Source organism: Danio rerio, chromosome 12 (assembly GCF_052040795.2).
Source record: "Danio rerio strain M-AB ecotype USA chromosome 12, GRCz13ab, whole genome shotgun sequence".
NCBI lineage: Eukaryota > Metazoa > Chordata > Actinopteri > Cypriniformes > Danionidae > Danio > Danio rerio.
In genome coordinates this window covers 442,234-469,176 of record NC_141032.1, presented here as the reverse complement: position 1 = coordinate 469,176, position 26,943 = coordinate 442,234, and the positions used below count along the sequence as shown (strand labels likewise).

At 35.7% G+C, this 26,943-nt stretch overlaps 2 protein-coding genes across 4 annotated transcripts; one reads left to right on the top strand and one right to left on the bottom strand.

Moving 5' to 3' along the window:
• The first annotated feature begins 683 nt into the window (after positions 1-683).
• On the top strand, positions 684-23,283 carry glp2r (glucagon-like peptide 2 receptor). Of its 2 annotated transcripts, XM_087275492.1 has the most exons (16): positions 684-765; positions 6,364-7,186; positions 7,296-7,454; positions 7,553-7,990; positions 12,407-12,503; positions 12,912-13,016; positions 14,069-14,190; positions 14,268-14,374; positions 16,087-16,243; positions 16,711-16,870; positions 17,828-17,888; positions 18,374-18,440; positions 19,655-19,743; positions 19,811-19,949; positions 20,036-20,077; positions 20,213-23,283. In XM_087275492.1, exons 4-16 carry the CDS (start codon positions 7,916-7,918, stop codon positions 20,543-20,545), a joined length of 1,554 nt encoding a protein of 517 aa, XP_087131618.1. In that variant the 5' UTR covers positions 684-765; positions 6,364-7,186; positions 7,296-7,454; positions 7,553-7,915; the 3' UTR covers positions 20,546-23,283. The 2 variants fall into 2 exon arrangements, with proteins under 2 accessions (XP_087131618.1, XP_087131619.1); XM_087275493.1 differs by lacking the exons at positions 684-765; positions 6,364-7,186; positions 7,296-7,454 and having other exon boundaries at positions 7,809-7,990; positions 14,069-14,159.
• On the bottom strand, positions 22,535-25,484 carry rcvrnb (recoverin b). 2 transcript variants are annotated; one of them, XR_015503600.1, is made up of 3 exons: positions 24,322-25,484; positions 23,700-24,162; positions 22,535-23,411 (listed from the first exon to the last, which is right to left on the bottom strand). XR_015503600.1 is itself a non-coding variant. In NM_001317755.1 (3 exon segments), coding segments are annotated over 3 exon segments (612 nt in total).
• Positions 25,485-26,943: the final 1,459 nt, after the last annotated feature.

The window sequence follows — 26,943 nt, the reverse complement described above, 5'->3', positions numbered from 1 at the left end:
CCATAGCAACTGTCCAATCACCACAACAGATCGATCATTATTGCTGTTACCATAGCAACTGTAGAATCACCAAAACAAATCAATTACTATGGTGCACTATAGTCACCACAGCGGATCAATTACTGTAGTCATGTTACCATAGCAACTGCAGAACCACCACAACAGATTAATCACTGCAGTTGTGTTACCATAGCAACTGTAGAATCACCATGACAGATCAATCACTATTGTTGTTGTTACCATATCAACTGTACAATCGCCACAACAGATCAATCACTATAGTTGTTACCATAGAAACTTCTTTGTTACCTGCAACTGTTTATTTGCAAGAGTTGATTGTTTGAATATTGATTGTTCGTATTTCGATATTAATTTTAGTTCTGTTATTTTAAAATATGTCTTATATAATTTTATTTCTCTATAATAACTCCAGTTCTCGCTGTCATTGACCAGTTTTGTTTGACTATAAAATGACACAATTTGTGATTTGTGATTATTATAAAATAATAAACTGTATATACAACAACATTAACATCATTTCATGTTAAACTAAATAACTAACTGCCATTTTCAAAGTGAAGCTCGACTTTTGAGAAATTCATTCAATAAAATGTATTTTTAGTAAATTGATGTGTCCTGCAGCACTAATGGAAGCACACAGATCTTTCTATTGTCGTCCGCAGGTATTCACAAACCTTCCAAGAAGAGCCAAATATAGTTCTGCATCTGATAAGCAGCAGTAAAGCTGGTCACGTCATCACTGTGGTATTATACACACACACACACACTCACACACTCACACACACAGACAGTTAACATTAGATCACTCGCATACAGTAAAGGGTCTTCAGAAAGCGTCTGCTCTCAGTTCACCTGCAGCTGAAGATGAAACAACTCAACACAAACCTACTCTTTGCTAATTATTTACGCATCTATCATCGGCGCGTTTACATTTCGCAGATAGCACCTGTCCAGAGCGCCAAACACACTTTAACCCATTTACAGCCGCACATAAACAGTTTAAGATCAGATTCTCCAACAGAGGCCTGTGTTTACCACAGCAGCAGGAGGAAGAGGAACAGCACCGGTGTGGGGCTGAACACAGTACAATCACTACAGTTAATACTATTATTATTATTATTATTATTATTATGGTATTATTGTAAAAATATATAATTATTAGTATTATTGTTGTTGTTGTTGTTGTTATTATTATTATTATTATTTTATTTTTTTTTCAATTTCTAGATTGTTGTTGTTGTTATTATTATTATTATTGTATTTATCATTATTTTATATTGTTCATTGTAAAAATAATGAATTATTATTATTATTATTATTATTGTTGTAAAAAATTTAATTATTATTATTATTATTATTATTACTATTATTATTTTACATTATTATTATTATTATTATTATTATTATGTTGTTATTGTAAAAATATAATAATAATAATAATAATAATAATAATTAAGTATTATTATCATTATCATTATTGTATTTATTACTATTTTATTATTTGTTCATTGTAAAATAATGAAATTATTATTATTATTATTATTATTATTATTATTATTATTGTAAAAATTATTTTATTATTAATATTGTTATATTTACAATTGTTATTATTACTATTATAATTTTACATTATTAGTATTATTATTGTTGTTGTTGTAAAAATAGAATAATTATTATTATTGTTATATTTTTAATTATTTTTATTATTACTATATTAATATTTTACATTATTGTTGTTATTATTATTATTATTATTATTGTTGTTGTTATTATTATTGCATTTATTATTGTTTTTATTATTTGTTTATTGTTAAAATTCTCGATTATTTATTGTTGTTGTTGTTTTAATTATTATTATTATTATTATTAGTAGTAGTAGTAGTAGTAGTTTGTTTTGTTATAATTTTAAAAATCTTTAATATTATTATTGTTGCTCTTCTTCTTCAACTTCTTCTCATTATTGCATTTATTACGATTTTTATTATTGCTAAAAATTATTAATAAATACTTTATAAATAACCAAACTACTACTACTACTACTTTTACTACTAATAATAATAAAGAAAAATAATAATAATAATAATAATAATAATAATGATTATAATAATAATATAATTCATGAAAATATCATTTAAATAATTTCAGGTTCTACACAGCACTTTTAAATCATGGTTCTTTATGCAAATGTATGAAAGTTCTCTATCTAGCAGCAGAAAGAGTTACAAGCTGAAAAATCCCAACTCTGTGCAATCATAAGAGTGTTGAGTGTGCAGTAAACTAAAGATGAGGTACACTGCAGAAATACAGCAATATTAATAATATACAGCAGAAGACAAAGAGAGCAAAACAGCAGACGTAAACTAGACTCAGACGAACATTATAACAGTTTAACATCTGCATTAATGAAGGTTTAATGTTTATTAGCAGAGTAAAGAAGACGAGAAATGATTCTGTCATCTCCACTGACACTGTTGATAAAACAGCAGAAAGAGAAACCTGAAATCCACACAGCAGAGAGAGAACTGTGAATCACACAGTTATTACACACCACTGCTTTACACTGAATGATTTTACTATTATTATTATTATTTACTTATTTATTTAAGCAGGAAGGTCCAACACAGTAAAGTCATAGTAACCACCCCAAATATCCCCGCAGTTGTACAGTAACAACCCAGATCACTCGAGCGACCACTCAGAATGACCCAATCTTTAATACCTTTTAAAAATAAAAGTATTCAAAACAAGTCAAGTTTACTGTTTTGATTTATCTAAAATACTAGAATATGAATAAACATTAAAACAAACCATGTTTGTTTTAGTAAACCGTTGTAAAAAAACGTGATTTTAGCACAATCTTAGTAATGCGCTGAAATCTGTCTACATGGTAAAAATCCTGCAAGCACTCAGAATACCTTAGCAACACCCTAGCAAACACCTTTAATACCATTAGATAACGCATAACAAATCCATACCAACCACCGCAAATATAACAATATAAAGTTGAGGTGAAGCGTTTGTTCTAAAAGGGACCGTTCTCGCAAAAATTAAAATCCATCTACTCCATTACTTGTCCCAAACCTTTATGAGTTTCTTTCCTCAGGTGAGCACTAAAGCAGATATTTTGAAGAATGCTAAAAAACCAGTAACCACTGACTTCCATTTGTTTTTCCTACTATGGATGTCAATGGTTACCGGTTTTCATCTTCTTCAAAATATCTGCTTTTGTGTTTAACTGAAGAATGAAACTCAAAAAGATTTGAAATAAGTAAAGGATGAGTAAGAATTGGAATTGTTGGGCGAACTGTCCCCTTTAATGTTGAGAAAACGTTGAGAGGACGTTCCCTATCAGCTGGTAAATGTGAGGCGCTAATATGAAGCAGTGTGACGTGTGTTTGTGTGTTTAACAGTTCTCACTGTTCACTAATGCTGTCATTAATCTCAGTAATCTGAACTCAACACACATCCACATGTGCACAGCGGCCCGCATCACGTCCTGATGGGAAATAAAAGAGCTGCGAAAAAAACAGGAAAAATTACTCGCAAGGTCATGTGGAATCCAGAGCGAGAGATTTATGCTGGCTTTTAGGTGCTTCCCGTCGCTCCGACTCTTCACAGAGTAAACGCTGGAAACTCATTCACTGAGCGCTCAGATCTTATACACACCACCAGTCCAGTGTGTGGAAACACTGTCGATTTTAAAGGGATAGTTCATCCAGAAAATGTACATTTACTCACTCTTCACTCCTCCTTTTAAACCTTTGAGTTTCTTTCATCTGTTGAACACAAAAGAGGATATTTTGATGAATGCTGAAAACTGGTAACCATTGACTTCCATGTGTTTTTCCTAGTATGGAGGTCAGTGGTTACAGGTTTTCATCATTCATCGAAGTATCTTCTTCTGTGTTCAATAGATGAAAGAAACTCAAATGTTTAAAAGAAGTAAAGGGAGAGTAAATGACGACAGGATCAGACTGTTTCTGGGTGAACTGTGCCTTTAATGTCTTCCAGAAGCCAACTCTGCTCACAGACACTGCATGTATTTGAGTGATGCTACTTTACAATAATAATAATGGATCAGTTTCCCAAAGGTGTGTGTGTTTGTTTGAGTGCATGTGTGTGTGTGTGCATGGTCTGTGTGCATGGGCCTATGTTTGTGTGTATATTTGTGTTTGTGTATGCACCTGTGTGTGTGTATATTTGTTTTTACGTGTGTGTGTGTGTGTGTGTGTATATACAGTATGCATGCGTGTATATATTTGTATGTTGTGTATGTTTATGCAAGTTTGTGGATGTGTGTACATGTGTGTGTCTGTGTGCATGTCTGTCTGTATGTGTATGTATTTTTGTGTATATATATATGTGTGTGTGTGTGTGTGTGTGTGTGTGTGTGTGTGTGTGTGCGTGTGTGTGCGCATGTCTGTGTGTGCTGGTATGGATATATGTTTGTGTGCATGCGTGTGTGCGTGTGCGTGTGTGCGTGTGCGTGCGTGTGTGTGTGTGTGTGTGTGTGCGTGTGTGTGTGTGTGTGTGTGTGCGTGTGTGTGCGCGTGTGTGTGTGTGTTGATCCTCTGTCTTCAGTGTATCTGCAGCTCTTCTTGACCCTGTGTGAGAGATCATGAGAACACACTTCAGCTTCAGACTGTCCGACTGCAGGAGTTCAGTCTGTTTACATCTGCAGACGTGGAGAAACGCACACAGCAGCTCATTTACACACACACACACACACACACACACACACACCAGGAGAGAGGTTTATATTGCAGAGTCAGTCTTTCAGCGCTCTTCATCTTCAGCAGTATCGTCATAATAATGTCTCAACAGCTTGTAAATCACAGACTTCATTATGAATCGTCAAGTTCTCCTGATTATCTGCTGAAGCTTTGATATACTTCATATAGCTTTTGATATACTGTATATTTTCAATTTTCAACTACTGAGCTAATTAACACGTTATTTATCTGAGTATTTGATGCTGCTATGAACACCAATGCAAATAAAATGACTTAAAAACACTCTTACCTACTCCCTGGGCCATATATTGAAGTTGATATTTAGCCTCACCATATTAGAGTCTGTTAACATCCTTATAAGAGGCGAGCTGTTACATCAACCCCCAATCTGGAGGACCAGAACACACACATACACTGTGGCCAGTGTAGTTGATCAGTTCCCCTATAGTGCATGTGTTTGGACTGTGGGGGAAACCGGAGCACCCGGAGGAAACCCACGCCAACACGGGGAGAACATGCAAACTCCACACAGAAACACCAACTGACCCAGCCGAGACTCAAACCAGAGACCTTCTTGCTGTAAGGCAACTATACTAACCACTGCGCCACCATATTGCCTTAAAACATTGTAAAAGGTTAAATAATCAGCATATGGAAGTGCCTTCAATATCAGTATTGGTGAATGTCTACATATATTTGACCTTTATATTCCATTAATGTGCATTCTGTGTTCTTCATTCAGATTAATTAGTCATTAATGTTGATATTTAAATATCTGCATGATGCACGTCTCGTTTAGAAGTTTGAGCTCTATTAGATGTGTAAGTTTGTGGATGTTCAATGCAATTATTTTCCATTTTGTTAATGTATGATGATCGACGTTCCTGAATGGCGCTTTAATTGGCGTACAGAGTTAAAAGCTGCTAATGATGCATTATGGCAGGTAACGAGTGAAGGATTTACGTCTGCTGCTCGTACAGTGAGAGGAAAAGACGTCTGCTGTTATTTATTAGCTTTATTTGATGAATGGCTGGTGCTGTGTTCCTCATAATAACACTAATTTATGGAGACAGAAACGCATTCGCTGCCTGTGACTGACAGCTTTGTGTCTTTTAAATTAGCAGACGAACAAATGCTCTTATCATCATTAATCATGTTTAACATGGCGTACCACATGAGGGAAGCAGACCTATTGAGTGCTTTTTGTTTACTCTAGTTTCTGGACTTCTGGAGTTTTAAATCGAAATAGTTTTAAGAATCAATGCAAAAAATATGCAGAAATATTGAGTGAAAATGAAGAGTTTTTCATTAAAACAAGCAAAATAATCTGACAATGAGGAGTGTTACATTGATTTTGCTTTAAAATAAGAGATTTCATTCAATTATTTAGTGAAAATAAGATATAAAAATCCAGTAATATGATAAATATGTGCATTTAAATTACCCGTGCTTCTGGCATACTTTGTCTACTGTGTGTTTCTTTTGGGATTTCTCTGTTGTGTTTTCTCTCTGTCATTGCATTCTTCATCTTTTTTCTGTGTTTCTCTGTCATCTGTGTCTTTATTGTCCCTCTCTGTCTTCACTATTTCCTCTGTTTTGTCTGTTTCAGTTAATGTGTGCTGTGAGTGTTTTCACTGCTTTGGTTATTGTGTTTTCTCTGTGTAATCTCTTTGTTTTGTTTGTGACTCAGTGACTGTGCTGTGAGTGTTTTCTCTGTGTGTTCTCTGTCTCTATGTGACTGTGCATTGTGCTTTCTGTTTTCTCTGTTTCGGTGACTGTGCTGTGAGTGTTTTCTCCTTGTTTTCTCCGTGTGTTTTCTGTGTTTCAGATACTGTTCTCTGTGTATTTTTTTGTGTATTCTGTGCTTTCTCTGTGTTTTGTCTGTGCTTCGGTGACTGTGCTGTGAGTTTAATCTGTGTTCTCTGCGTTTTGCCTGTGTTTTGTCTGCGTTTCAGTGACTCTGCTGTGAGTTTATTCTCTGTGCTTTCTCTGTGTTTTCTCTGTGCTTTGGTGACTGTGCACTGAAAGTGTTTTCTTTGTGTGTTCTCAGTGCTTTCTCTGTGTTTTCTCAGTGCTTTCTCTGTGTTTTCTCTGTGCTTTCTCTGTGTTTTGTCTGCGTTTCAGTGACTCTGCTGTGAGTTTATTCTCAGTGCTTTCTCTGTGTTTTCTCAGTGCTTTCTCTGTGTTTTCTCTGTGCTTTCTCTGTGTGTTCTCTGTGTTTTGGTGACTGTGCACTGAAAGTGTGTTCTCTGTGTGTTCTTTGTACTTTCTCTGTGCTTTCTCCATGTTTTGTTTGTGTTTCAGTGACTGTGCTGTGAGTTTATTCTCTGTGTTTTCTCTGTGCTTTCTCATTGTTTTGGTGACTGTGTGTTCTCTGTGCTTTCTCCATGTTTTGTTTGTTTCAGTGACTGTGCTGTGAGTTTATTCTCTGTGTGTTCGCTGTGCTTTCTCCATGTTTTGTCTGTGTTTCAGTGACTGTGCTCTGAGTTTATTCTCTGTGTATTCTGTGTATTCTCTGTGTTTCAGTGACTGTGCTGTGAGTGTATTCTCTGTGTTTTCTCTGTGTTTCAGTGACTGTGCTGCGAGTGTATTCTCTGTGTATTTTTTGTTTTCTCTGAGTATTCTCAGTTTTCTCTGTGCTTTCTCTGTGTTTTGTCTGTGTTTTGGTGACTGTGCACTGTAAGTGTTCTCTGTGTTTCAGTGACTGTGCAGTGAGTGTATTCTCTGTGTCATCTCTGTGCTTTCTGTGTTTTGTCTGTTTCGGTGACTGTGCACTGTAAGTGTTCTCTGTGTTTCAGTGACTGCACTGTGAGTATTCTCTGTTTTCTCTGTGTATTCTCTGTGTATTCTGTTTTCTCTGTGCTTTCTCTGTGTATTTTGTTTTCTGTTTTCTCTGTGCTTTCTCTCTGTTTCGGTGACTGTGCACTGTAAGTGTCCTCTGTTTCAGTGACTGCGCTGCGAGTGTATTCTGTGTTCCCTCTCTGTGTGTTCTCGGTGTTTTGTGCGCTGTGAGTGTTCGAGTGTGTGTCTGGGAGGGTCATCAGTGAACTGCGCAGCTCTGATCATTCCCAGCAGCAGCAGTACAGCAGTGAACACAGTGCGGATCTGCTGTGCTTCCGTGTGTTTCTGCATGATGAGGGATGTTTGCTGAACACTGAGCCATGCTGACGGAGCTGCAGATGGGCCGGAGACGCTCCTCTGCACCGCTTCTGCTTCTGTTTCTGTGCTGCACTCCGGTAAGAGCAGATCCTCCAGATACACGTTCACAGCTTCACTGATCTACACTTTGAGAAACTTTAAATGACAGATTAACTTGCAGATAACAATGAGGATGAGGTTTCACTCGTGCTTTTTCAACAGGGGGAAATAAATGAGCAAATCAGATTATTCGCAAAACTAAAATAGTATTGCAATCAATCCAAACTTATTTTCTCCAGTGTATATATGTAGTAAACATTTGAAGTGGTTAAAATGTTATTAAACAACACCCACTGTTGTTTTAAAACAAATTTGAAAACTCTGATACACTTTAAATGTTGTCTATGGTGTATACATATATTAATAATACTGGAGACAGTGCTATTTTACAGTCATTTAAGCTCAACATATCAATTCATAGTTTTGTTTTTTATTCAGCATGCTATATATATATATATATATATATATATATATATATATATATATATATATATATATATATATATATATATATATATATATATTTATATATATATATATATATATATATATATATATATATATATATATATATATATATATATATATATATATATTTGTTTATTTATTTAAATACTATTTTGGTCATTTAAATTCAAAGTATTAGTTTTGTTTATTTTTTTTTAATTCAGCATGTTTTTTTTTTCTATATAGCATTAACTTTGCAGAACCTCTCTTTATATTGTGGAATTTTCTAGTAATTTCTAAGTGAAAGTTATTTTAAAGTAAATTCTATCATTGTTTTTTCAGTATAAATGTTCATTGGTAGAAAAAAAACTAATTAGAAGTGCACTGTAAATTAATAAAACAAAAAGTCATGACAGAAGCAACAAGTAGCACAATATTATCATGCAAAATCTGCAATAATTTTACTTGCAACTTTTTTCACAGTCACAATCAAACTCATTTAATATTATTTTATGTTATCATGTTCAATCTCTCTCTGTCAGCGTGTTGAATCTCTGGAGATCAGGCGGAGCTGTGTTGCGTAATATTCTCCAGACATGATCATCTGAATATGATTTATGACACAGTCTGAGCGCCGCTGAACATTTATGACGTGATTAAACATTTACGAGCACTGTAACACATGGTAAAGGTGAAGCGGAACTCCATCAAAACATGCTGATTTCTGCATAATCTGACAGCAGTAACGCAGTCATGCACTGTAAAAATACATGTCAATTAGCAGATTTCTTTATTTTGTGATCATGTTTTTATTTCTGAATTGCATTATGGGATCTTGATGTTTTCTTCAATAATTTTTAACCTTGAAAATTGTGAAAGTGATTTTCTGATCATTTTTAACAGTGTGCAGTGCTATGTCGTCTGTGTTGGTGTTGTATATTATGCTACAGAAACCTTATAATAAACTGCAGCACATTTCCTGTTATTTTACACATTTATTTCTCTGGATATTATTTCTCATACATTATATTATATTTTATAATGACTAAAATGTCAACAAAATTCACTTTGTTAAACTGTAAAGATTTTCAACATCAGCAGTAGACAGAGCAGAGATCAACATCCCATAATGAAAAAGTGTTACGCCTTTAAACGTCCCTTTATGCTGAATACTAGTGAGGAATATCTAGTCAAATATGATGTGCTTTCATCATGACAAAGACTAAATTAATTAGCTATCAGAGATGATGTACATAAACGATCATGTTTAAATGTGTATAAGTCTTCAGCTTTAATATGGAGATGAATGTGGACTTAACGAATGTAAAAAGACACTTTCACAACTTTCTCAAGTGTGTCAAACGTCACATGGACGACGGCTTTATGCAATGATTCAGATTTCAGCAGATTCACAGAGCAGAAATCATCATAACCCTCCCCGTCTGTGCATAATCCATATTTCTAGCATTGTTAACATTGAGGTGAAAGTTACTGAACATGTCAAATTTAATCTAAATAAAAGTGCATCATTTACATGAATATTATTATAACTCTGAATGCTTGGATCCAATATGAAAATAATTAATAGTGACACTTTATGAATCATTCTATTGTAAAGTACTTGAATTCATCTGTTGTGGTGATTATACAGTTGCTATGGTAACACAGCAACTATAGTAATTGATCTGCTGTGGTGATTCTACTGTTGCTACAGTAACACAGCAACTATAGTAATTAATCTGTTGCTGTGATTCTACAGTTGCTACTGTAACACTGTAACATAGTAACTGATCTGTTGTGGTGATTCTACAGTTGTTACGAACCGAAGGAAAATGAAAATAAATTCTAGTATTAAATGTATATATGATGAAGTATAGTAATTACAAATGAATTTTAAATAAGGCATCTTATTTTGGTGACTCCAAATAATCTAAATAAATGGACAAAAGTGATATTATACACATAGTGAGCATATAAAGAGTGAAAATATGCAAAATAATGTTCATCATCATTCACTGTAACAGATATATTTATGTCACAAATAAACAACACACTTATTCTGAGCTGAACATAGTTAAAAAAAAGTATCAAATAATAAGTGACGATATTAAATGGGATTCTGTGAAATTATGAAAACTTGCGTGTAAAATCTAGTGGCAGATAACAAAAAAGTCAGTATTTTGGTCACACTGTGATCTGTAAATAGAGTCTTTTAATATACCAAAAAAATTATTGATCTAAATATGACTTTTGTAGAGACAAATGAACAATTGTTATTATCAAGTTAAACTGGACACACTTTAAAGCATTGAGAACAGCAGGTATTTTATTGTCTTGATGCTTTAAAACTCCTTTCATCTTTGACCCGTATAATTATCACTATCCAGATTCTCCATTTTCGACATAAATCTTCAATTTGCATATGAATAATACAGTTAAATATCCGACTTAAACCCAGCATCTGCTAGAACACTCAGGATGCAGAAGTTGGCTTTGTAAATTAGGAAGAATGTAAATATTTATGTGTTCATTGTAGAAGTGTTTAATATCAGCTCCGCTGCGCTGGCAGACACACGGCGCTCTCTGGTATTAATGATAGTGTGATAATAATTTACATTCAAAGCTGAAGAGTCTTAAATCAACCCAAAAATACATTGGTTTTCTAATTGCTCAAAATAGTTGAGAGGAAACCTGCAGACTTGATTTGGAGAATATTTACAGGTGAAGACGACATTATAATCTCTCCTAAAATAAAATCGAGGCTTTAAAATATTTCCCAAGTGCTGTTTGGTGAGTTTAATAGTTTTAATAAATTATTTCAGAAAAATTAAATTCTTTGGTCTTTAAAGTGGTGCAGTGCATAATACTTTACTAGTCATTTTGCAGGATACACTGCACAAAATGCTTTTGTTTTTATCTTATTTAATATATACTTAGAGAAAATCACCTAATGAAATAAGTTAGTTTAACTCAAAGTTACTTTGACTTAATAAAGAAAAAGAGTTATGGTTACCCATAAACTGGTAATGTTAAGCAAAACTCAAACCAAATGAGTTATGAATGAACAAATTTAATTTTTTACTCTAATGCTTTAAATTAATTAAATGTATTTATTCAAGTTATGTCTATAGCGTACAACAAAATAATATTTGAACAAGATTACAAAGAAGTACATTTAAAATGAAGGTTCTTTATTGACATTAATGGTTAAAAACTAATAACTCTATGGAAAAGTTCATATCTGTATGATGGACAATAAATAGGAATGCATGTTTGTAGTGTATTCAACTTAAAGTGCAACTTAAAGCTTTGATTAAGTTTAATTAGGTTAACTAATTAATTAGACAAATTGAATAATCAGAAAACACAAGTGGGTTTATAATACTGACCTAAAAAAATATATATATATAAATATTTATATTTATGTTTAAAACGGCCAAACTGAAAATAATAACACTTTCCCCAGAGATAAAAACATAATAAAAATACTGTGAAAACTCCACTGATCACTTAAACATCAATTCTGCAGCTAATAATTTTGCTTATATTGTGTATCAATACTGCCACCTAGTGTTAAAAACCCCAAACACTCACATTTGATCAACACTTCTGTCTTGTTTCTCGTCTAAAATATCATTAAACTCTTACATCAAGAAACAGTTAAGTAAAACATGTAGTCTTGTTTTCAGAAATAATGTGTCAAAATGAAATGAGTTTCTCCTTAAAACAAGTGAAATAATCTGACAATGGGGAATTACGTCAAAAGGAAAAAGCTGGATTATTTTAATTAGCCCATTAGCAGATTATTTTGCTTGTTTTAGGGATGATCTCACTTAATTTTGACTCATTTCTGAACACAACACTGTATTTTTGTTTGCCTTTAGGAAATGCTTTTTGATTGAAGTATTTGTAGATTTTTGGACGAGAAACAAGACAATAAAAGCACATGTTTGCAGTATAAGATCTCTCACAGCATGTAAATATAGTGTGTTTGTGTTCTTCTGGAGGTCTCGGGCTCTGTGCTGGATGATCTGATCTACAAACGCAGTGAATATCAGGAGAACTGCACTCGATTCCTCACAGCCACTCTCCCTGCTGGAACTGGTGAGGCAAAACAGACACAAATGCTTTTCTTACTTAGAGTTTGTCTTGTTTACAGTACACATATCTACAAACTCTTAAATTAAAAAGCATTTTCAACAAATATAGTCTCATTTTCAGAAATAATGAGTCGGAATGAAGAGAGTTTATCATTAAAACAAGCAGAATAATCTGACACTGGGTGAGGAAATTACCTTATTTCAATGCAAAACAAGATTGTTTTACTCACCCCATTGGCAGATTAATCATCTTGTTTTAAAATCTCACTCACTGCAGTTTCTGAAAGCAACACCATGTGTTGTCAAATGCTCCTTAATTTAGGATTTTTTAGATTTTTGGACTAGAAACTCTTAGATAGTGTGTTTTGCAGTGTTCAGTATAGTCATCTGTGTGTTGTTCATGCCCTGACAGGAACTTTCTGCAATGGGACATTTGATGTTTTTGCCTGTTGGCCTCATTCATCTCCTGGGGTCGTCTCTGTACCCTGTCCTCCTTATTTACCCTGGATCAGAGAAGGTCAGATTTAACACTTTTATCTGTTATAATGTCCTGATCAGTCATTATTTCAGTCTTTGCCATGATGGCAGCACATAATATTAGACTGGAAAGTGACATGTAAAGGCTTCACTAGGGTAATGAGGGTAAAGTTAGGGTAATTAGGCAAGTCATTGTATAACAGTGGTTTGTTCTGGAGACAATCCAACACTAATATTGCTGAAGGGGTGAATAATATTGAGCTTAACATGACTTTAACACTATTAAACACTGCTTTATTCTGGCCCAAATAAAACTAACAAGACTTTCTCCAGAAGAACAGATATTAGAGGAAACACTGAGAACAACTGCTGAATCTGAGAAACATCATGAGGGGAACACTGGAGAAAGCAAACTAAATTCACAGGAGGGCGAATGATTCTGTCTTTTAGCTGCACATAAGGCATTATATAAGTAAAACTACACATGGGTGGCTCAGTGGTTAGCACTGTGGCTTCACAGCAAGAAAGTCGCTGGTTCAAGTCCCGTTGGCCCAATAGACCCGCTGTATAATATATTATGATTAATATAATTATAATTGTTGTACAATATATTATAATCAGTACAGCTCAGGATTTTTGACAGAAATGTATTTGACAGAAATATACATTACTTTGCCAACATCTTAAAACTGAAGACTCTTGCATCCAATAGATTTTGTGTATTTAAAGTCTTGTTTGTGCATTTAAAGGGATAGTTCATACAAAAATTAATTTACTCACACTTTACCTTCATTCATTTCTTCTGTTGAACTCAAAGGATGATATCTTGAAGAATGTTTGAAACCGGTAACCATTGACTTCCATTCTATATGTTTCCTACTGTGAAAGTCAATAGTTACCAGTTTCCAACATTCTTCAAAACATCGTCCTTTGTGTTCTACTCATATAGGATTGGAACCTCTTAAGAGAGAGCAAAAATACATTTGTGTGAACTAACCCTATAATTTGATGCAAACACCAAAACCACATTTCCTCCTTGACTCATTTTTGAATTAAATGCACACAAAACATTGACGATGTTGTAATTTTCAGGTGCTACTGGAAACGTCTATAAGGAATGCACCGTCAACGGCACTTGGAAAACTGAGGAGAACTCCTCCAGCGTATGGAGAAATCAGTCAGAGTGCGAAAACCATTATTTTTTCAAGTCCGAGGTGAATATTGCAGCCATACAGTGACGTATGGTGTCCGTCATGGTGTTATTCTTATGCTGATGTCTCTCTGCACGCAGGAGGAAGAGGTGTTCCGGCAGTCTGTGCTGAGAGTGCTGTCCATTGTTGGATATTCGCTGTCGTTTTCTTCTCTGTGTTTGGCTGTTCTGATCATGAGTCTGCTGAGGTGAGGGGAGTTCTGCAGGGCTCGCTCTCGGGTCCGCTTCAGTTTCATTTCAACAAGAAAATGCACAATTGGAGAGAAAGCGACAGAATTAAGAGAGGGGGTGTAAACTTTTGCACAGAAATCAGAGATCAACATTTGCATAAATTAATAAATATATAGACAACGTTTGAAGTGAGTGAAAGTATTTTGAATTTGTCTTAAGACATGGTTGTTTCATCGTTTTACGACAACTTTAATGAAAGGTTTTTGATGTTGACTATATGCTAATATATTAATATGCTAATTATTCAGCAAACATAAGCAAAATATGCCAATTTTGTTGTCTGGTTTATGTGCAAAAGTTGACACCCCTCTTATAATCGCTAATAGGCCAATTTGGCTTTACTCAAACACTAAAAATTATATTTTTTCTGGTCATTTTATCCATAATGATGGATTAAGATTGTTGAAAACCTTTTAAATCTAAAGATTAGGGTAAATTTTATATATTTATGATCCTCTGGGAAGCTAGTATCTTATGTAGCTTCTAACTGTTTGTATTAAATAAGAAAAACTATTAAGAAAACATGAAAATAGTGACTGTGCAAAAGTTTACACCCCCTGGCTTAACACTTTGGGTTCATTTGAACACAAAAAGCCCCAATTTCTCATAACATTTTATCAATAATGATCCGCTAAGAGTGGTGAAATCCTTTTACATGTAAAAATCTGGGTCAATTTAACAAATTTTGTCTTCTAGGAAACATGTAAGTCTCTTCTGTAGCTTCTGAAAAATTGGATTAAATTAAATATTTATGCAAAATATGAAAATGTGGACATTCGTTCTGTGCCAAAGTTTACACCCCTTGGCTCTCAAGACTTTTGGGGTCATTTTGCTTTGATTTAAACACAGAAAATCATAACATTTTATCAATAATGCATTAAAGGATGTGATAATTGTTTTTAAATTTAAAGATCAGGGTATATAACATACTTTGTCTTCTGGGAAGCATGTAAGTATCAGCTGCAGCTACTGAATTGTAATGTTAAGTTAAAAAAAAAGAAGCTATTTAGGAACAATAATAAAAAATGTAAACCTCTTCATTTTGTGAAAGTTTACACCCCTTGGCTCTTATCACTCTTGAGGCCATTTTGGTTTAATTTGAACACCTAAATTCACAATTCCCCATAAATTTTATCCATTACAATGCATTAAAAGTGGTTAAATCCTTTTAAATGTAAAATTCAGGGTAAATTTAACACATTTTGTCTTCTGGGAAACATGAGAGTAATTTATGAAGCTTTATTTAATGATAAAAAAAAAAACCATTTAGACAAAATATGAAAAAATGTCGACATTCTTATTCTGTGCAAAAGTTTTCACCCCCTTTAACGTTTTTGGGGCCAATTCAGCTCAACTTAAACACGTCAAAAACGACAACTTCTCTCATCCTATAATCCAGAATCTATCTGGGGAGTGCCGTTGACTCATTTACAATGCATTGGTTCTCTGATGAATCGCCCCTGTTCGCTTTGCTTACATTTAACCAATGTTCTCTGCCACGGCACTTACATAATTAGATTGATTTTCCAGCATGCGTCTCCAAGCTTCGCTGTTTATCGATCTGATAGATTCATTTCTGTTACTCCGTCTCTGGCTCCAGATACCTGATATGCTCATGTTATTTATAGTCGCAAAGCAATGAATGTGCTTTACCTGTTGTTGTTTTCAGGAAGCTTCACTGTACGAGGAACTACATCCACATCAATCTCTTTGTATCGTTCATGTTCAGAGCAATAGCAGTGATCACTAAAGAGGTTATATTACAAGTCGCCTACTCTAACCTGCCCCGGGACGAAGTGGGATGGAACAGCTACACCAAATCTGCGGTACAGAAACATTCGGTTATGCTCATTTTATCTGTTTAACCCTTGTGTGTGTTCACATTGACTCCCCCTTGGTGATGTTGGGGCTGTTTTTGCCCAATTGACTTCCATTGTAATCACATTTACAATCACAAAGCCATGGCAGCAAATAATACAAGTCTTGTCGAAGTCCAAGTTTTAGGAAGAACAAATATTAACTTGACTTCTAATGGAAGCCAACGGGTCAAAAACAGCACCAACATCACCAAAGGGGAGTCAATCTGTCCAGAGTGTGTTGATGAGATTTTGATCATTTCATAAAGCGTTTTCCCAATATATGTGTCAGAATAAGATCAGTCAGCAGAAATCATCACAGTTGTTGAAACACAGAGAAGGCTGTGGTCAAATGAAGCCTCACAATCAGCCCAGGGAGGATGAAAACGACCCAACAGCACTCTAGGGTTGTTACTGAGACTGCTCTTGTTCTCCAGATCTCCTTCATCTGCAAGGCGTCGAAGGTTTCTCTGGAGTATTTTGTGGGCTGTAATTATTTCTGGCTGTTGGTGGAGGCCGTGTTCCTGCACACGCTGCTGTTCACCGCCGTCCTCACCAGGAAAACTCTGCTGAAGAAGTACATCTTCATCGGGTGGGGTGAGGACGAGCATTCATACTGTGCACTCCACAAATGAGGACAGCAGGTCTTACTTTTAGTGTGTGTGTGTGTGTGTGTGTGTGTGTGTGTGTGTGTTCAATTTGTTCTGTGTGTATGTTCAACCCCACAGCCACATCAGTTAACAGCCCTGAGCAGGGCTGAGTGGGGTCAGTGTCTGGGTGGGAGAGCACATGGGAACACTAGGCTGCTGTTGGCAGTGGTGTTAGTGAGGCCAGCAGGGGGCGCTTAACCTGCGGTTTGTGTCAGTCCTAATGCCCCAGCCCATCATGGCTCCCAATCATCCCCATCCACTGAACTGGCTCCATCACGGTCTCTCCACTCCACCTATAGCTGGTGTGTGGTGAAGTGCTGGCACTGCTGCACACTGGTGGTGGTGTGGAGAGTTCCCCAACGTGTGTGTGTGTGTGTGTGTGTGTGTGTGTGTGTGTGTGTGTGTGTGTGTGTCTGTCTGTCTGTCTGTCTGTCTTGTGTGTCATGTTTTCAGTGTGTGTGTGTGTGTGTGTGTGTGTGTGTGTGTGTGGGTGTGTCTGTCATGTGTGTCTGTCTGTCATGTGTGTCATGTTTTCAGTGTGTGTGTGTGTGTGTGTGTGTGTGTGTGTGTCTGTCATGTGTGTCTGTCTGTCATGTGTGTCATGTTTTCAGTGTGTGTGTGTGTGTGTGTGTGTGTCTGTCATGTGTGTCTTTCTGTCTGTCATGTGTGTCATGTTTTCAGTGTGTGTGTGTGTGTGTGTCATGTGAGCAAACACTTATTGTTATGGATATAACTGTTTAATAAACGGTTCAGTTTAAACACACCAGGATCCATATTCTATATTGACAGAGAGCTGGGTCATTTTCAGAAGGCGTGTGTGTTGGTTTATGCTGAGCGCTGTTTGTATCATGTTCATCATTTATAAAAGTCGTCATATTTATTCTTCATTATTCTGCATCTTCAGGAACTCCTCTACTGTTCGTGATTCCCTGGACTGTCGCCAAAACACTGTATGAAAATAAAAGGTGTGTGTGTCTGATGTACTTTTGCTCATGATAAAGAAAATCAGACCATATTCATTCATTCATTTATTTAATTATTTAATTGTTTAACCAGGAATGTCCCATTGAGATACAATATCTGTTCTTCCAGGGAGTCCTGGTCAAGACAGGCAGCGTAGGACAAATTTATGAAACAAAATAAAAAATAAATATAATTATAATAATAATAATAATAATAATAATAATAAATACACGTCACAAAGACGCACAAAAATAGTATAAACCATAATGACCATCTTGACAATAATACGTCTCCATAATTACTCATATCCACTGTTATTATTATTGTTATTATTACTAATATTATTATTATTGTGTGTGTGTGTGTGTGTGTGTGTGTGTGTGTGTGTGTGTGTGTGTGTGTGTGTGTGTGTGTGTGTGTGTGTGTGTGTGTGTGTGTGTGTGTGTGTGTGTGTGTGTGTGTGTAATAATGTGTTGTGTGTTTAAAGCTGTTGGATGAATAACATCCGCTGGATCTGGTGGATCATCAGAGGCCCGATCACACTATCAGTGATTGTGAGTGTTTTCCTCTTTGTTCAGTGTTTGTGTACGTGTGTGTGTACATTTGTGTGTATGATTGTTTTCCTCTGTTCAGTGTGTGTGTGTCATGTGTTCAGTGTGTACGTGTGATTTTAAGCGTGTGTGTGTGTGTGTGTGTGTGTGTGTAATGCTGATTTCTCAGTGTTTCCTCGTGCCATCTCATCTCATGCTGCTCATGAGGACAGAAAACACCATCAGACCCTTCATATCTCAGAGGAAACTATTGTGTGATAAACCTACATATCAAACCATAATTAATTATTTTGTTAATAATTAAAATACATATATATAGTGTGTGTGTGTGTGTGTGTGTGTGTGTGTGTGTGTGTGTGTGTGTGTGTGTGTGTGTGTGTGTGTGAGATCAAAACCTGATCACTTTTTCATCTTGGAATTGTATCAATTTATTTAATTTTACTTATATCATATTGTTTTGATGTTGAATTAAAAAAACAATCAATTAAATAAATAAATTAAATAAATAAATATTTTTTAATCAATTTGGACATTTTTGCCCAGCTAATTGTTTTTTCCTAATTTTTGTCAATATTAAAGGAAATATATTTTTGCATCACGTTTGTCCTTTATTTGTAATTTTTAAGCTTAATTTTTTTTTTTACTCAAATCTGTAATAAAAAATGCAGTAAACGCAGTAAATTATTAAATGCAGTGATTCATTCATTTATTCACTTTCCTTCAGCTTAGTCCCTTTATTCATCAGGGGTCACCACAGTGGAATGAACCGCCAACTATTCCAGCACATGTTTTACACAGCTGATGCCCTTCCAGCTGCAACCCAGTACTGGGAAACACCTATACACTCATTCACACACACACACACACACACACACTTATACACTACGGCCAGTTTAGTTGATCTGTTCCCCTATAGCGCATGTGAACACCAACTGACCCAGCCAAGACTCAAACCAGAGACCTTCTTGCTGTGAGGCCACAATGCGACACCACTGGACACTGTTCGTCCCCTAAATGCAGCAATACCATACTAAAAATATAACATCACTCAAAAATAGTACGTTATGTACATCATTTTGCACAATATTACAAATTAATCTTAGTCATCTCAAACAAATTGAACACATTTGTCACAATTCTGATTGATTGATTGATTGATTGATTGATTGATTGATTGATTGATCTATTGATTTGATCAGTCTCCGTCTGTCTTCCAGGTAATCTTCTGCATTTTTCTGAAGATCATCAGACTGTTGTTGTCCAAGTTAAAGGCCGACCAGGTGAAGTTCACCGACTACAGATACAGGTGAGTGTCTGCTGTTTCTGCTGCTGCAGTGTTCATTAAGCCGATGCTCAACGTGTGTGTTCTGCAGTTTAGCTCGAGCCACACTGGTGTTGATTCCTCTGCTGGGCGTCCACGAGATCGTCTTCACCCTGATTATTGATGAATCAGTGGAGGGAAGCAACCGATACGCTCGAAACTTCGTCCATCTGACCCTCAGCTCCTTCCAGGTCGCAGATCTCAGGCTTTTCTTGACCTCCTGCAGGTTGAACTGCTTAAACGCCTCTAACAGGAGCGAAACCTCTGTGTTTTTCAGGGTCTGATAGTTGCGGTGCTGTACTGCTTCGCTAATGGAGAGGTACGCTGTCAGGATTATGTAAAACATTACCATAGAAACCTACTTTATATAAATACACAACCCATATAAACATTCACATACACATCTGCTAATTGAGTAAGTGTGCATGTAAATATGACGGTAATTGTGCTGCAGGTGCAGGCGGAGCTGAAGAAGCGCTGGCAGCTCTTGGTTTCCTCCAGTAGCTTCGAGGTTCACAGCTGTTTCTCAGACATTCACCCGAAACACCTGTGGAAGTTCTCACAGAAGAGTCCTAGGCCACACCCACAACACACAGACACCAATGAGGAGGGAGACCAGGACACCTCACAGCCACACCCACTGCAGCTCGACCAATCAGCAGAGGCGGTGGCCTGTGGGCGGAGCTCGGGCCTGGAGCTGTACATGAGGAAGAGTCTGTCCAGCAGTGACGGAGAAATGACTTTAGGAGAAACCATGGAGGAGATCATCGAGGAGAGCGAGTTCTAGGGTGAATATTTATACTGCAGCACTGTAAATGGCCTTGGTACCTGGCTTTTGTACATATGTGTATAATGTAATGTGATGCCATGAAGGAGCTCAACAATTTAAGCTTAGAAAGGTCATAATTGCTCAAGTTATCCCCAGCTAAACCAGCCCACGTGAACATAAATGCTTTACTAGTTTAGAGTAAATACTGTTTTGATCAATCCTATAGTAAAGTGTATTATACTGTATATAGTATTAATCTGCAGCCTACTGTAGTATTAACTTGTGTTTCAGTAGCAACTATAGAATCCAATAATATCCATCTGCAGACCCACAAACGTTTCAGGCACACACGATCCAGACAAACCATACAAGGTTATGACGGATGTTAATGTTGTTAACGTCTTCTCGGACATTTTCATATATATTTTCAATAAATATTGTACACAATAAGCACAGATTTATTCACAAATAAATCGATCCCTCCGTTAGACCACCTTGGTCCCACATTCATTTCGAAGGAGTGCTACCCTGTACTAAAATGGCGGCTCTGTTATCACATTCCTTCTAAAAGATACTAATAGCGTGGGCAACATCTAATGTAAATATCGATGGCAGATCAATTACTATAGTTAATGTGTTTCCATAGCAACTGTAGAATCACAGCAACAGATCAGTTATTGTAGTTATTTTGTTACCTTATCAACTGTGAAATCACCACAGCAGAATAATTACTGTAGTTGTTGTTACCATAGCAACTGTAGAATTACCATAACTGATTAATTACTGTAGTTGTTACCATAGCAACTGTGGAATCACCACAGCAGATAAATTTCTGTAGTTGTTGTTACCATAGCAACTGTGGAATCACCACAGCAGATTGATTACTGTAGTTGCTGTGTTACCATAGCAACTGTGGAATCACCACCACAGATTAATTTCTGTAGTTGTTGTTGTGGTTACCATAGCAACTGTGGAATCACCACCACAGATTAATTTCTGTAGTTGTTGTTGTGTTACCATAGCAACTGTGGAATCATCACAACTGACTAATTACTGTAGTTGTTGTTGTTGTGACCATAGCAACTGTATAATCACCACAACTAATTAATTATTGTAGTTGTTGTGTTGCCATAGCAACTGTAGAATCACCACAACTGATTAATTATTGTAGTTGTTGTGTTACCGTGGCAACTATAGAATCACCACAGCAGATGACGCTTCTAGACACTTCTAGAACCCCAAGTATGCAATTTTAACTGGATTTTATATGGGACACCAAATGATTATAGTGGTGACTCAAAATCCAAACATAAACCAACAGTTATAAAGTCATAAAGGGCTTCAAACACTGAAACACTAATGTTAAAACGTATTAATGTGATTCCACAGCATGCTAAACTGTTCATGTTTCAAATTATTTCCTACATTTTACAGCCAACACGTCCCAGGTGAGAGATCCTGTTTTAAACTCATTCACTATTTAATCTGCATTATGGAGAATTTATTTATTAGGATTAACTCCTTGAGATTTCAGAGGGGGTTAAACAATATATCATAACATAACAAAACAATACAAATGAACATAACTACTGTCTGTTTAAGGGCGCTTTATGTAAGGGTGTTCATGTATTAATGGCTTTTTATTGCCGATGTGTGAACAGCTTGTAATGAACTTTCCAAACAAGACCATGCTATGCTGTCTTGTAGACTGATTTTAATGTGCAAGACTCTGGAGAATCAAAAGAATGAATCAGAGTCATTCTGTACTGTAATTGGCACAGGTAGACATTAATTAAACTCAATGTTATTAGCATTACTTCCGGCCGTAGCTGTATCCCTTCTAGCTGCAAACCTGCATTAGAGCAGCTAACTGCAGTATTGGTAACCTAGCAACCAACAATAAACAAGGCCAGCGTAACGGAGTGAAATGTTCGCTTCGTCAGGGTTTATTCGGCATCTCCATCTAACGTTATTTGTAATGACCAAATTCATAAAAACCACCCCAATTGAGTGTAAAAATCCTTTTTTATTTCAAATGTAATAATTTTTCATGCGAGTCTTCAAAATGCACATTAAAACATGCTGATGGTAATCCAGATATTGTATATTTACTTTGCATTCGAGTCTCCCATGGGAAAATGAACCCTAGGCTTCTTCATTTTAGAGGTCGAACTGTGTATAAGCTTCATAGTGTAGCACGAATACTACACACCAGAGTAACAGCAGCACTAGTAGAATAGTAAACCGGTGTGCATGACTGTTACATTCTTGAGGAAATGATTTATATGCATTCATTTGCATGTGATGTCACTCACATGATGGTGATGATTGTGAACAGAAGTGACTGTGTTTTTGGTGTCAGTGTGTTTCATGGTATCCTAAAGACACAGTTCACCCAAAATATGACAATGACATTACTACAAAACCTAAAAGAGTTTCTTTCTGCTGTTGAATACAAATGAAGATATTCTGAAGAACGCTGGAATTAAAAACAGCTTCCACAGGAGGAACAAAAGAGTACAATTGAAGTCAATGGCAGTTTTTTTCCAGTATTTTTCAATATGCAAACTCAAGTAAGATGGGTTAGTAAGAAGTACTAACACTCCTGAAGTAATATGACAGATTTTTATTTCTGAGGTGAACTGTCTCTTTAAATCAGATGCATTTATGTTGGTGTTTGGAGTTGTAAGTGTCTGTCATGTTTAATGTTTTATACTGCATGTTGGCGGTAATAAAGAATATTTTTGTATGTTGAATTGCAGAAATCACTGTGTCTTCTCTTTGAGTTTTTCTTGCACTTTCTGTGGTTTGTCGAACTGAATGAGACGGAGGATGTGTTTGTTGTCCATCACTCCCTGAATGAACTCGCCCTCCGTTATTTTACCTGATGGAAAAAAGAGAAACATTATTAAGAAATTGTCTGGTAACACTTTAGTTTCAGTACCAATTCTCAATATTAACTAGTATCTTTTTATTATTAGCCTGTTATTAAGATGTTGGCTGTTTATTAGTAATTAAACTAAATTACACAATTTTAAGAACATTTTCTGCATGGTTTTATTCTACATCACTAATCCCACCCCACACATACACTAATATCTATTAAGAATTAATTAATAAGCAGCAAATGAGCAGCTTATTGAGCTAAAAGTCATAATTAATGGCAGCTTACCATTTTCTTTTTTCCCAAAAAAGTCCCATATTTTGTCAGTTCGTTTTTCTGGCGTGTTCTCGTCGTCAGGAAGGTTTTTCTGGTCTTCTTTGGAGATCATGTTGAATATTGACTGCAGAGAAGAGAAAATGAGAATGGACTAATAATGGGCTTCATCATTTATTCACAATTTGTATATGATTATGAGGGAAAAAATAAATCTCAAAAGTTATATAAATAAATGAATATATATAAAACTGCATGACATTTATTAGTCAATAATTCCTTTTAAACAACAATAATCCCCCTATGGCGTTACTATAGCAACTGTAGAATCACAACATATCAATTACTAAAGCTCATGTTACCATAGCAACTATAAAATGACCACAACATATTAATTACCATAACTGCCATGTTGCCATAGCAACTATAGAATGACCACAACATATCAATTACTATAGTTACCATGTTGCCATAGCAACTGTAGAATCACCACATCATATAAATTTCTAGTTACCGTTTTGCCATAGCAACTATGAAATGACAGCATTTCAATTACTATAGTCGCCATGTTGCCATAGCAACTAATAGTATGACCACAACATACCAATTACTATAGTTACCATGTTGCCATAGCAACTGTAGAATCACCACACCATATAAATTAATATAGTTACCGTGTTGCCATAGCAACTATGGAATGACCACAACATTTCAATTACAATAGTCGCTGTGTTGCCATAGCAACTATAAAATGACTGCAACATATCAATTACTATAGTCGCCGAGTTGCCATAGCAACTATAGAATGACCGCAACAAATCAATTATTATAGTCGCCATGTTGCCATAGCAACTATAAAATGACTACAACATATCAATTACTATAGTTACCATGTCGCCATAGCAACTATAGAATGACCACAACATGTCAATTACTATAGTTACCATGTTGCCATAGCAACTATAGAATGACCACAACATGTCAATTACTATAGTTAACATGTTGCCATAGCAACTATAGAATGACCACAACATGTCAATTACTATAGTTAACATGTTGCCATAGCAACTGTAGAATCAGCACACCATATAAACTACTAGTTACCGTGTTGACATAGCAACTATGGAATGACCACAACATTTCAATTATTAGTCGCCGTGTTGCCATAGCAACAATTAAATGACCGCATATCAATTACTATAGTCAATTAATACAGTCGTTGTGTTGCCATAGCAACTATAGAATGACCACTACATATCAATTACTATCGTTGCCATGTTACTATAGCAACTAATTCAATTACCTCACAGCAGATGTTACTGCATTAACTATAGATTTCTGTAGTATTTTTTTCATTAATTTTTTTCACCTTGACGATCTCGTGGATCTCGTTTTTGGTGATGCTGCCGTTCCGGTCCACATCATAGAGTGCGAAGGCCCACTCCAGCTTTTCCACAGTCTTGCCGGAGGAAGTGAGGTGCAGCGCCACTATGTACTCCTTGAAGTCCAGCGTGCCGTCACTGTCTGCGTCGAAGCTCCTGAAGACGTGCTGGGCGTATGCCCCGGGGTCTGCGTCTGGGAAGAAGCTGGCGTAGATGCTCTGGAACTGCTCTCTGCTGATGCGGCCCGTCGGACACTCGTTCAGGAACTTCTGGTACCAGGAGAAGAGCTGCTCCTGGCTGTATGTGGTGCTGGTCTGCAGCTCCTGGAGGACGTCTCTGGAGAGCGCGCTGCTCCTGGAGTTTCCCATCTCCGGTGCTCCCCTGCAGGCTCTGAAAGCTGAACCCGCGGCCTGTATTTAAGCTCTGCCGGGTTAAGAGGATTGCGCTGCTGGAGCTCTTTTGATTTGATATGATGGTGTTAGTGCAGCTTATGGAACAGCAGGGAACCTCCTGATCTCATCTGATGCTCTCGGATTAAATCACAATATGCCTGCGTGCAGAAACAGACACTAATTATTTTAAGTTTTATTCTAGTTGTCATCATGTAGGGAAACAAAACCAGTCATGAGGTTTAGGTTTTGGGAGAATAGCGCAGTAGGTAGTGTTTTTGAGCCTTGGCTGTGTCAGCTGGTGTTTCAGTGTGGAGTTTGCATGTTCTCCCCCCAGTCACTGCGCAATTCACCAATACTACATGTGTTTGGACTGTGGGGGAAACCGGAGCAACCGGAGGAAACCCACCGAACGCAGGGAGAACATGCAAACTCCACACAGAAGCACCAACTGAGCCGAGGCTCAAACCAGGGACCTTCTTGCTGTGAGGTGACAGCACTAACTACTGCGCCACTGCTTCGCCATGTACAAACATTTATAGGTAAATAAACAGATTCAGTGATGGGCTAAAAATCTGTGGAAATCTGTGCACGCAGATACAGTGTGGGCCTGTATAACTATTTGACGAGCTATAACTAAATATTAAGAAAATCAGCTTTAAAACCTTGTCTGTTTTTAAAATTGTCATTAGCATTTGTTTAATTAATGAATAAAAAAATAATATAATACATATATATAGTGAGAAACAGGGCCATGTACAGGGGGGTGGTCCTCACTTTGTGAACACATATAATAATGTTGATCTTAAAATGGTGTTAAAAATATGAATAACTGCTTTTATTCTAGCCGAAATAAAACAAATAAGACTCTCCTGAAGAACAAATATTATCAGACATACTGTGAACATCTTCTGAATATGTTCAATATCATTTGGGAAATATATATATATATATATATATATATATATATATATATATATATATATATATATATATATATATATATATATATATATAATATATATAATATATATAATATATAAATAATATATATATATATATATATATATATATATATATATATATATATATATATATATATATATATATATATATATATATATATATATATATATATTTTTTTTTTTTTTTTTTTTCATTATTAAATTTAACCTGCAGTTTTAAAATGAAAAATACAATTAAATAATACATTTTGAGGAACATTTTACAAATCACCACAAAGCCAGTCATTTTTAATATTTTTATTAATTGAATAAACCATTTCCCTTGACATTTGGTTTGTTAATATTTGTCTGAGATATGATTATTTCAAGATATATGGAATCCGAGGGTTAAAAAAAATCTAAATGTTGATCAAATCAACTTCATGATTGAACAAATGAAGCTCTTAGGAATGCATATTAGTAATGAAAAGTAAGTTTAGGTGTTTTTATGGTAGATAATGGAAGAAAACAAAGCATATAGCTG

Coding starts and splice junctions, on each gene's coding strand:
- glp2r (XM_087275492.1), top strand. CDS start 7,916: ATGCTGACGGAGCTGCAGATGGGCCGGAGACGCTCCTCTGCACCGCTT. Junction 12,504..12,911: donor CACTCTCCCTGCTGGAACTG/GTGAGGCAAAAC, acceptor ATGCCCTGACAG/GAACTTTCTGCAATGGGACA. Junction 13,017..14,068: donor TTTACCCTGGATCAGAGAAG/GTCAGATTTAAC, acceptor TGTAATTTTCAG/GTGCTACTGGAAACGTCTAT.